Source organism: Argopecten irradians, chromosome 12 (assembly GCF_041381155.1).
Source record: "Argopecten irradians isolate NY chromosome 12, Ai_NY, whole genome shotgun sequence".
Classification (NCBI taxonomy): Eukaryota; Metazoa; Mollusca; class Bivalvia; order Pectinida; family Pectinidae; genus Argopecten; species Argopecten irradians.
Genome location: NC_091145.1, coordinates 2,477,120 through 2,489,445, shown reverse-complemented (window position 1 = coordinate 2,489,445; position 12,326 = coordinate 2,477,120). Strand labels below are relative to the sequence as shown.

Below are 12,326 nucleotides of genomic sequence, written 5' to 3'. Positions count from 1 at the left end.
CCCGCTAATCCCTATTGAGATTCCTCCTCTAGATTCTTTTATATTCGGACGTTTGATAGATGTCTCCGAGGAGAGACATCTATCAAACGTCCGAATATAAAAGAGTCTAGAGGAGGAATCTCTAGGAATTAGGTGCCCGCCATAGCGGTGGATCCGCGATCCGTTTGGGAGGATCGGTGACCCGGAAGTGACCTTTGTGTCAGTGTGTGTTTTCGTATCGTCCTGTTTCGACGCCAAGATATACGGCTGTTCGTTAGTTTTTGGTTGTATAACGTGTATCGTACCAATTTTGGATGAAGACAGACTGTACTTGTGACAGGATGACTTAGATACCGTCACGTGTGCTTGCGCATATGTGCATTTGATAATTGGTGATTCGCGAGTGACTGTTGTTGGCATTGCTAACGTGTGAAGTTATAGACATTCAAATACTTTATTACTTTATTGTGATTAATAATTTGATTTCTATTATGCTATTATGTATCAATAATTATTCGTAAATCATATATAACTTTAAATTGATATAGTAATTAGAATTAATTATAAATTTTGACATATTTGCACATTATTTTTTTGTAACTGTTGTTGATTTCAAAATTGACTTCAGAAGCCTAATTTCAATTTCACATTCTATTTTGCTAGTTAACTTAAATTGTCCTCGTGTTTCTCAGCTTATCATGTACTTTGTATGATTATTATGACCATAACTGTCAGGATGCATGCTTGTGTGGGTTTGTGAGTGATATTTCATGTATTCATTGTTCTAGTTTTCTTGCCAGGGCTGGAAGGATTTGATCACTGTCACCGAGCATCACCATCATCATCATCATCATCATCATTGACTCATCGTCATGATAAGTTATATATATAATTACCTCCCTTGCACTATACCCTGATTCCCAAATGCACATCATGGAGTAAGGTAAGCATGTATGTATATCTGCATTGATCCTGTTTTCAACTGTGTTTCATCATATTGTCATATTTATTCATTGATTTGCACCTGGCTGCCTACTCTTGGTAATTCTTGTATATTAATGTTGTAATTGTTGTTTACTGTTGATAGTTGTCATTGATATCTATAACTAGTGTTATCAACAGAGGCGATATATATTTTGTATCCACTTTTGTCATTTTGGACATCAGATAATTCTAATGATCGAGTTTGAGTAAGTTGGAGAAGTATTTGGATAAACCAATTGAATCCCCACAAAGGTTATCTAGTAGACCTATACTTGTAACTAGTAGTAAAGGTTTTTCTTTATGTAGGAATTTGGATTTAATCAAATGTTTAGGGTTCGAACTAGAAATAAATTGTTGGCCTGGAGCAAATTTCAATCAAACTTATAATTGGCTAAAGTCAAATCTTGCTGGTAAACAAAGAAAGTATGGGGATATCACATTATACATCTGGATAGGTACGTGTGACTTAACCAGCAAGAAGGGCAAATTTATAGATCTCGCTCAAAACAGCGACAATGAGTGTGAGGAATTTATTCATTTTCAAATTGATAGGATTGTATCATTTGTTAAGAACTTTTCAACAATCAAACTAATATTTTTAGATATTCCTCCATATTCAATTGTATCCTGGAATACTTATAAGGGTCACCAGTGCCTTGATTTGTTTATAGATCAGGATAGGATTCTGGATGGCAGAATTACTTTATTACAGTAAACAATTACATTCAGGAGGTAGACCAACGATTAGGTGTAAAATCTCTAAATTTTAGAGCAGACCTTATGAAATACCAGAGAAAAGGCAGGAAACCTGTGGTTAATTTTGAGTTATTTAAAGACGGTGTTCATCCCGGCAGAGTTTTGGCTCGGGTATGGATGAAGCGTTTTGTCACTAAAAATTTTCATGATTGTGTATGATTGTTTATTTTGCATTTATTACTTATTGTAAGCTTGTATGTTGACATAACCTGTATATATATATGCAGTTATGCCCAGTCCAATAAAGATGGATCATGATACAGTAGGTATGGATGATGGGAAGGGAGCTGGAGTAGCTTCTGGCGGCCCAGGGGATAAACAGGTTAAACCTGGGGTCAAAATTGATCCCGAATCACCTACAATGTCTGATGATGACATGATTAGACATCTCTTGTCCAAAGGGAAATATGTTATATCCACTAAGGGTACTGTGGATGGAACTGGTATTAAACCATCAGTTATTCCCCCCTTGGATAGAGGGAGATCTAGTTCTATTTCATTTTTAAATAGCACAAGTAATGATGGCACTTCATCATTTTCGGGTAATAGGTCCCATACTGTACCCAAGATTCCACCATTTTCTGGGGATGACCCTCCCATGAAAGGGGACATATCCTATATGGAGTGGAGATTTGAGATCAGGAGTTTGGACAGAGACCCAGATGTCTCTCCCAGCTTGTTGATTCAGGCGATCCGTCGGTCGTTGCGTGGTACTGCGCGACGTATGATTATGACGTTAGGGGAGGGGTCTACTGTACCACAGATTTTGTCCAAATTAGATTCTTTATTTGGCGATACATCAACTCATGGTATGGTCATGCAGGAATTTTTTAATTCAAAACAAAGACCTGATGAGTGTGTTGTCAATTTTGGGTGTCGATTGGAATCACTATTACAGACAGCGATAGATAATGGTTCCTTACACAGGTCGGCAAAAAATGATCTCTTGCGTCACAAATTTTGGACGTCATTATACTCGGATCAGTTACGGAGTCAGACTAGGCATAAATATGACTCGATAACGAGTTATGACCAACTATTGCGAGAAATCCGCATGGTGGAAAAAGAAATCAATATTTCTAAACAGGATACTGTACATTCCACTGATAACAAGAAAAAGGTTAAGAGCCAGAGTCACTCTGTTACTTGTGAACTTGAACAGCAACAGGTAACTACTAATCCTTCAGAGATTAGCAAGGACTTTCAGAATAAACTCAAAGATGTTGAGGACAGACTCTCGGCTAGAATCGATCAAAAATTTGATCAGATTCTCTCCAAACTTGGTAATACGGAGCATGGCAAATCAGGCCAAGGTCATAATAAGGGTCAAGGACAGAGGTCAAATAGAGGTCGTGGTTACCGGGGTAACCGGAACAATCCTAAATCAGGTCAGGATAAGGGTAAGTCCAAGGAGCACCCAAACAACTAGCGGTCTCTGCTAGTGGCCGCGTAGAGACCGTCAATGAAGGTCAAGGTCAAGGTCACACTGATATTTTGAATCGTTTGGTAGGGGTATCCAACGAAGGTCATGTGGTCATTGAGGGACACAAAGTCAAATGTTTGATAGACAGTGGTTCTATGGTTTCCACTATGTCATATGGATTTTATAAGAAGTTGTCCAATAAACCTGAGTTACAGGATTTGAATACACTTGCTGTAGATATAACAGTGGCCAATGGTTCTAAGTTAAATTACTTAGGATATATTGAGTTAGATTTGTGTATACCTTTCATAAATGACAAATCATTCAGCATTCTAGCTTTGATCGTGCCTGACACTGATTATAACAAGACTTGTCCTGTGTTGTTAGGAACAAATGTTATTCGTTTAGTTAGAGATCTAAACGTTGATGAAACTTATTCAAGTATACCTACATCATGGCAAACGGCAATCGATAGTATTACCTGTTCTTACACTGTGAAATCTTTTAACAGGAAGTCTGTCAAGCTGGCTCCTTATGAGTCCATGGTTGTTAACGGTATGGTCCGGGGTATTGACACGGGTACTTCAAATCTCGTTACAGAAAACTTTTATGATACTAACCTTAAGTATACAGTCTGCCCCAGAGTTGTTAGGGTTAGACAGAATGTGTCTAGTGTCAAGTTACCTGTGAAGATCTGTAATATTACAGCAAAGCCAATAGTTATTAACCCGAGGGCAACCCTCTGTCTTGCTAATGAGGTTAAAATTGTTGATAATCTGGCTTCAGATTCACAGGTTGACTCTCCAGTGTCCTTACCTGAGGAACTGGGTCTTCATGTTGACACACCAAAAACCTTTCTGAGGCGCAGCTGCTGAGGGTTCGTCAGGTTTTAGGTAATTGGAAGCATGCATTTCCCACCAGTGCTTTTGATATCGGCTGTACAAACATTGTTAAGCACAAGATCGACCTCATCGAGGAAAGGCCTTTTAAGCAGCCTTACCGGAAAATACCTCCCGGCATGTATGAGGAAGTGCGACAGCATATACGTGATATGCTGGAAGCTGATGTTATTACGGAGAGTAAAAGTCCATTCTCTAGTAATGTGGTACTTGTTCGCAAGAAAGACGGTAGTCTACGTTTTTGTATTGATTACGGTATGTTGAACTCTCGTACGCGCAGAGATGCATATATGTTACCTCGATTCGACGACACCGTGGATACTTTATGCGGGTCGCGATATTTTTCGAAGCTAGACCTTCGTTCGGGTTATTGGCAGGTCGAGGTGGACGAAGCTGATAGAGAGAAAACCGCATTTTCCGTGGGCAATTTGGGTTTCTGGGAAACCAAGCGGATGGGTTTTGGTCTCACGAATGCACCAGCTACATTCCAGCGTTTAATGGAAAAGTGCATGGGTGATATGCATCTGCGCGAATGTCTCATCTTTCTTGACGATATTTTGATATTCTCCAAAACTTTTGACGAACACCTCGTAAGGTTAGAGTCCGTATTCGCAAGACTCGTACAGCACGGCTTGAAACTTAAACCATCCAAGTGTGAGCTTTTTAAGTCTTCAGTGACATATCTCGGTCATGTCGTCTCAGAGCACGGTATAGCAACAGACCCTGAAAAGGTGTCTGCTGTTAAGGATTGGCCCGAGCCAAAGAACGTAAAGGATTTACGTCAGTTTTTAGGATTTAGCGGCTATTATCGGCGATTTTTAAAGGATTATGCTAAGGTAGTCCAGCCTCTTAATAGTCTGCTTCAAGGCCATGACTTGAAGAAAAAAAACCAAAACGGCTAAGTCTCGAAAGTCTAAGCCTAAGGCTATAGCCAAATGGGTTTGGGTACATTCCAGCAGGAGGCCTTTGATTTGGTTGAACAAAAACTGACGCAACCCCCTGTTCTGGCATATGCTGACTTCTCAAAAGATTTTCTTGTACATACAGATGCCAGTTCTTTAGGCTTGGGTGCAGTTTTGTACCAGGTACAAGAGGGAAAGGAGAAAGTAATTGCGTATGCGAGTCGGGGCCTGAGACCCAGTGAACGGAATTATCCGGCACATAAATTAGAATTTCTAGCATTGAAATGGGCGGTTATGATTATCTCTATGGTAATAAGTTTGAAGTTGTCACAGACAATAACCCCTTAACTTATGTGCTGGGTAAGGCCAAGCTGGATGCTACCGGTCAGAGGTGGGTAGCAGCGCTAGCCAACTATGATTTCACTCTGAGATACCGAGCTGGGGAAAAAAACCTAGATGCCGATGGGCTCTCTAGAATGTCACAGGTCCAAACCGATTCTGTTCATGCCATATGCCAGTCTATGGTGTCTAACTTGCCTCCATTAGCGGACAGTGTATCGGATGTTGCCGTAGCTCATGTGGCCAGTGAGTTTGCGGTGGAATCTGATACTATTAGCACAGTAGACTGGAAACAGGAACAACAGGTGGATCAGGACATTGCTAGGGTTTCCGATCTGGTGAGAACCGGTTTTCATCCCAGGGGGAAACCATTACAGAATGAGTCCCCATATGTGCAAAAACTTTTAAGAGCTTGGAACAAATTGTGTTTGCGAGATGGTGTTCTCTATAGAACCGCTTCTCTCGATGGTCAGAAAGTAAATCAGCTCGTCCTTCCGAAGCATTATCATTCCCTAGCACTTAAGGGTGTCCATGATGATGTTGGACACCGGGGAAGGGAGAAAAACTCTTTGGTTGGCACGTCAACGCTTTTACTGGCCTGGTATGGAGAAGGATGTAAACACTAAAGTTGACACTTGTGGCCGCTGTATAAGACGTAAGACTCCAGTTAAACCAGTTGCTGAGTTGGTGCCAATAGAATCCTCTAGACCACTTAAGATACTCTGTATCGATTTCCTCAGTCTTGAGAAATCCGCAAGTGGTTATGAAAACATCCTGGTTATAACCGATCACTTCACTAGGTATGCGCAGGCAGTGCCATGTCGTAACCAGACAGCACACACAACAGCTAAGGCTTTGTACGAAAAGTTTATTGCCAATACAGCTTCCCTGAGCAGCTTCATAGTGATCAAGGGCGTAACTTTGAGAGTAAGGTGATAAAGGAGCTGTGTAAAATCGCAGGGGTTCAGAAGACCAGAACCACTCCTTATCATCCTCAGGCAAACGGCTCAGCCGAAAGGTTCAACAGAACACTCCTAGGGATGCTTGCAACCCTCGAGGAGCATGAAAAACCAGACTGGACCTCTTATATAGCGCCCCTGGTTCAAGCCTATAATGCAACAAAGAGCGATGCCACCGGCTATCCACCACATTACTTAATGTTTGGTTGGCATCCTCGATTGTCAGTAGACGCGTTTCTTGGCTTCAACCCAGCCGAGCAACAGGAATCTGTGGACCCGTCGTCCTATGTTGGTAAACTACGGGGCCAAATGGAATTTGCGTACGAGACTGCCCGTCGTACCGCATCTAAAAGAGCTGCTCAGAACAAAGACCGATATGACCGGTCAGTTCGAGAGTCGAAGTTGGAGGTTGGTGACCGTGTTCTGGTTCGCAAAACTGGTCTCAAGGGAAAGAATAAATTGGCTGATAGGTGGGAACAGGAACCCTATTTGGTGACTTCTATTCCAAATAGTGATATTCCGGTCTATAAGGTTGCACCCGAATGTGGTAAGGGATCGAAACGAACCCTTCACAGAAACATGCTACTTCCTTTCCACTCAATTCCAGTGGACGTTTCTCCTAAGGGAGCTAACCGTAAGGTTAACCGACCAAAACAGTCAATCCCTGAACGACGACATAGTCCAGACCCAACTTCCACATCTGAATCTGATTCAGAGTCAGATACTGAGCTCTGTCCTGTTGTAAGAAAACGTACAAGACAGTCGAGAAACCGTAAGCCCAGTGAGGTAGGCCTTACTCCAATTCCCCGACCTAGTCGATCCACTATCGATTTAGGTACGACAGGACCTAACGAACCTGTGTCACCACAGGAACTCCATATCGACCCTCCGGAGAGTCTCCACTCAGCCACTCCGTCTACGGAACACCCTATTAATGATACCATCAGTGTTGTGGACGAGATTGAGGTTGATGAGAGCGTGGTTTCTCAACCTGTTCCAAGGAGGTCAACTCGGCCATCTAAACCTCAAGAGCGTTGGGGCTATACGGTTTCCTCTTTAGCAGCTGTGAGTAAAGAGTCAGGGGAAATCTTTGTGTGATTAGAACTTACACAATATCCAATTTTATCCAATACTATGAGTAGCCTCCCTTGGAAAGTTGATACCGACTGGTAGGGGGTCCCCCAACCGTTGGAGATTAAGTTCCAGAGTGGGAATGTATTTTTTAATGTCATTTTATATTTTATCTTGTGATCAACCTCATTTTATTGATACCATGTTTTTTATGTATTAGTATCCTTCCAGATACAAGCAACCACCACCTGTTGTCAGGTATGGGGCCCCCAAACCGTCAGCAGTGGTGTGTTGTAGTACGATGGTGGGTGTGTTATTTCGGTTGTAAAACCAGAAAGAATTATAGTGAGTTTCTTTTTGTTAACGTTACACATGCCATCCAGAACTTAGACTGCTTTATTCTTTAAGCCAGTATAAATGTTCTATTATTAGCATGTCCCATTTAAAGGTCCCTTCTGCAAAGATGGTTCCTGTCTCTCCTGTGCTATTGCTCCTAAATAGGGTTCCTTTATAGTAAACCATACCTATAATAGTTCCTATTTCTAGGGCACTACCAGTTCTAGAGCGGTAGTCTCCGTGATATTTTCATCGTTAAATTATCTTTAAAAATGTCCTATTGAGAAATGCCAGGTGTCATTTAACAAAGCGGGGGAGTATGTAGCCAGGTGTTGTTTACATTATTTTAAATCATCGCGCCATTCGTCATTTAAATGTATGTAAAGTGCACGTGCCGCACGGACCACTTGTCCACACTCTAATCACCGGCCTCTCCCCACCGCACTCTCACTTCACCTCTCGACAGGAACGGACGTCCCTGTCGAGCTCAACCCCAGCATTCAATTCACCATTGTCACAAAGAGCCAAGAAGCCCTGGTAAGTATCTGTATGAAAGTGTTCATTAAACGTATTCATCATGTAAATATAATATGTCCATTTCTGCCCATTTATATCACCGTGTGAATGACGTGTGAGAGAACTTATACTTTTATACTTTATCTGCTTTGCAGGTCTTCGTACCAATTAATAAATATTTGTACCAAAAGACAGCGTCCTTTATTATTTTGGGAACCCATGCTACACAAGGATACAGTGAAAAATCCACGTACGGCAGAATATGGAGAGAGAGGCGCAACATCCCCTCAATCTTATGATGCTTATTGGCCTGGAACACCACCTGGCCCACCAATTTCCCGAACAAGAAAGACAAATCCCTCGACTCCAGCTTGGCTGTATGCAGGGCTAACTTTCCGTCATGGATGGCATAACCAGAGGGTTTAACCTTTGATAAATCCGACACCCCGAGTTGCAACCCAGGAAACCAGGAGCAGAAGAATTCCTCTCTGCCACACGAACCTTGGTGGTGGTCCATAGGTTCTGTGGAATCCAAACCAGAATGGTGTGATTCTACAGAGGGGACTGCTAAAGGAGCTAGTTCCAGACAAGGAGGATTAAACTCCGGGTGAGGGCGTTTAATAGCAGAACGCTTAGCCACCTTGACTCTAGGTCGAGACGAAAATGCTCGGTACCTAGAGTCAGCAAACCCCTTGGACCGTGAAACAGCATTGATCGCCAAAGCGGTAGCACTAGGAGTCCGGTGTCGCTTCCTAGTGCCGGGAAGAGAGACCCCAGAACGGAAAGGTTGTTGGGGAGAGGGAGCCGACAACCCATCGAAATGCTGCTGAGTGCGAGGGACCAAACCCAAACGGTCCCATGGAGGGAAACCATATGGCCGAAAACCAACACTTGGGGGCACTTAGAAGGTCCTATGGGGTTGGAGTGACCCCAGACTTGGTCAAATTGACCTGCCTGAGACTGGGGCTGGATACCTTGTTCATAGAACGAAGGTAATCGGCCACTCCCTGCGGAAGCAGACCCGGACATGGACGGATTGGGACCGTAACTGCCGGGATTCTGAGTCCCCAAACCATTCACAGGCTGGTTTGATTTTCCAAGGGAACCCTAAGACCATGGAGAATTAACCCCAGGACTAGGAAAATGCGTCGGATGAGAATCAATCGACTGATCGACCGACCCAAAGCCCGAAAACAAAGCTGGGTTCCAAGACACTGATAAACCAGGGCCATTCACAGACTGACTTGAGCCTGGCAAGGAATGTGTGGAAGGGAAGGACGACTGAGTTCCCGACCGACTGCCAGCATCACTGACCATGGGAGCCAACTGTAACCCGTACAAGGAGTCGGTCAAGGACCCTCCCCAGGACTAGAGCTGCCGGAATACCGGAGCTATCAAGAGAATTGGTGACTGCAGACGGGGACACAACTCTACCTAACGGCAAGCTCTAAAAAGGCTTACGAGAGGTCCCAGATAATTCGACGTCAGAGCGTGTCAACTCTGTGCCAGGCTGTCTCATCCAAAGAACCAGACTTATACTGGAATGAAGGGACCGCCCCTGACTACCTAACGACACCGCCGAGGCGGGGAGGGAAGGGTCAGAAACATAACTATCACCGACGAGTCCATAGACCTGCCGGAAATAGCTTTACGTCTCCCCCTACTTCTGTCAGAAGACTTGGTCTTCCTAGCAGAGGAGGGGCTCCGAGGAGTCGCGCCGGCCTGTCTGAAGTATCACCGAGTAAACAAACATCACAGGGTGAAGTATCAGAGCAGGAACGGCACTGCGGACATGAAAGATGGGGGTCGGCATCAATATAAAAATGATCACATCCATCAATAGTACCGCGATGTTTACCGACGTGAGACATGGTACACTGATACATGTAATATTACGACTAAGTACGCAAATATCGTCAACAAAAACGACAAAACGAAAGCAGAAATAAATAAGCGATTTATTCACTTGCTTCAAAAGAAGACCGCCAACAAAATTTAACAAACGGCAGACGTTTAACACAGAACTAACCGGTAAACAAACAATACAGTGTAACAATAAAAAAATTACATACTAGAACGTAAACACGCCGCCACGTGTTGGAACACGGGAAGTGAAAACTGGCAAAAACAGGGCCGAACGCTACACAAATAAACGGTAATAACTGCTGAAACTAGCAGGTAAAATAGAAAACATCGCCCTGTAAGGTGTGGAAATGACGCACGTCCAGACAGCTCAGCGCCATGAAAAAGAATGATGTAAAGCCGGTCGTGCATAGGTTCGACAGGCAGGTAAGAGGGGCCTCCTACGGGAGGTTTATGGGGCTTAATTTTGTTCATATTTATATACAAATGAATGGGAAATTGTGGAAGATATGCATACTAAAGTTATGGTAACGTATTACTGAAATGAAAGTACGTATACACTGTATGTTTGATTGAATTAAATACAAGATACAAGAAGTTTTATTTAGTGTCGTATACATACAATGAAATAACATTAGCTCTGCAGAGCTATTCTAACGCCAACAAAGGTATAAACATTTAATAACAAAGGAGATCGTATTAATGTAAAAGATAGGATAGTAATAATAATGTCAAGTTAGGAATAGTTTAAATTTATCACAGCATGCAGTTTACACACAATAATATAGTAGATACATTCTATGGGACATGTTAAAAAGCAAAGCTAAAATGATGCTGTATGAAATGCTCCATGCTACATACTACAAACCAAACTAAAAAAACCGCTAGACAAGGCTACTATATACATACAATACCAATATGGTAAAGGTTAAAAATTGACAGAAGACATGCTTATATAGCATAACCTTAATCAAATGGAGCACGTTTGTAATTCATATAATGTGGATAAGAAGAAGAAAACATGAAAAGCAGAATGTAAAATAAGACAAACAAGCAGAGACAGGACAATAAATAATAAAATCCATCTTAATAGTGAGCACCATAAAAGGATTTCAGACAGAGAATGCTTATATGTGATATATGAAAAAGCACTAAGAGTAGGAAATTATGTTTTCTCATAGATAGTGCAAGAACACAGCTGGCTGTCCCAGGTGTGCAACATTCTGTGAAACGTCTGGTAGTTACCAACCTTCCGGGGTTCATTCGGCAGACTGTTCCACACCTGGGCAGCCTCAAAACGAAATGATTTTTTTCCATATGAGGTTGAATTAACTCTTGGTGTTCTGATTGTGTTCTCTTTTCTGAAATTATACATAGAGTCATTTTTAATAATTAGGTCACTTACAAATCTGGTGCTAAGCCATTTACAATTTTAAAAACCGCTGAAGCTATATACTTTATTCTGATCATATATAAAAATGTAAGTTTGTCTCTGCGTAAATTATTTATCACAGGTGAATTAAAATCATTTTCAATAAAACGCAGTGCTCTTACTTGTATCTTTTCCATCTTTCTTGTGTTGCTGAGGCTACAAAAATGCCATGATAAGGGGCAATAATCAAAATTTGAAGCAATAAAAGAATTAGAAATAGTCATTTGCCAATTTTAGTAAGGTTTCCTCCTATTCTTAAAATATTAAAAATTATTAAAAATTTAAAATATTCTGGAAATGTGGTTGTCGAACTTCAAAAATGGCAACACCTATTAAGCTTACAAAGTCGTTGCATTCAATGTTCTGGTCTCCAATACAAAATGATACATAAAAATACATATCATACGACTTCTTTCTGAAACATATTGCCTGGAATTTACTAGGGTTTGCTTTCATTCGATTTCTGGAGAACCAGTCAATCAAAAATTTGCTTTCATTTTCCAGGGTACTTTTAAGTTGGACTGGACAGTTGCTGGTGTAGGATAAAGTGTTGTCATCAGCATAGTTATATAATACACAGTTTGTTAAAAAGCTAAAAATGTCATTAAGAAAAATATTAAAAATCAGTGGGCCGACTATGGACCCCTGAGGGACTCCCTTTCTGAGCAGCTTCCAGTCACTGACCCTGGGGCCGAGCCGAATCCGCTGCTTACCCATATTATTTGTTCTTATTATTATTGATACTTAGGATCATTCTGGTAGTGCTAAAATTCATGTAGAAAGACCGCCATTTTGCATTCCAAGATGGCCGCCAAATTTACTACATGTGTCTATATCTATATATAATGATAATATTATGATTGGCTA

At 41.7% G+C, this 12,326-nt stretch overlaps 1 protein-coding gene across 1 annotated transcript; it reads left to right on the top strand.

Moving 5' to 3' along the window:
• The first annotated feature begins 634 nt into the window (after positions 1-634).
• LOC138336699 (uncharacterized) lies at positions 635-4,927 on the top strand. Its single transcript, XM_069286248.1, has one exon. The coding sequence runs from the start codon at positions 1,949-1,951 to the stop codon at positions 3,146-3,148; it is 1,200 nt and encodes a 399-aa protein (XP_069142349.1). The 5' UTR covers positions 635-1,948; the 3' UTR covers positions 3,149-4,927.
• The last annotated feature ends 7,399 nt before the right edge of the window (positions 4,928-12,326 follow it).

What these genes read in the sequence shown, in the direction of transcription:
- LOC138336699 (XM_069286248.1), top strand. Translation starts at nt 1,949, where the DNA reads ATGCCCAGTCCAATAAAGATGGATCATGATACAGTAGGTATGGATGAT.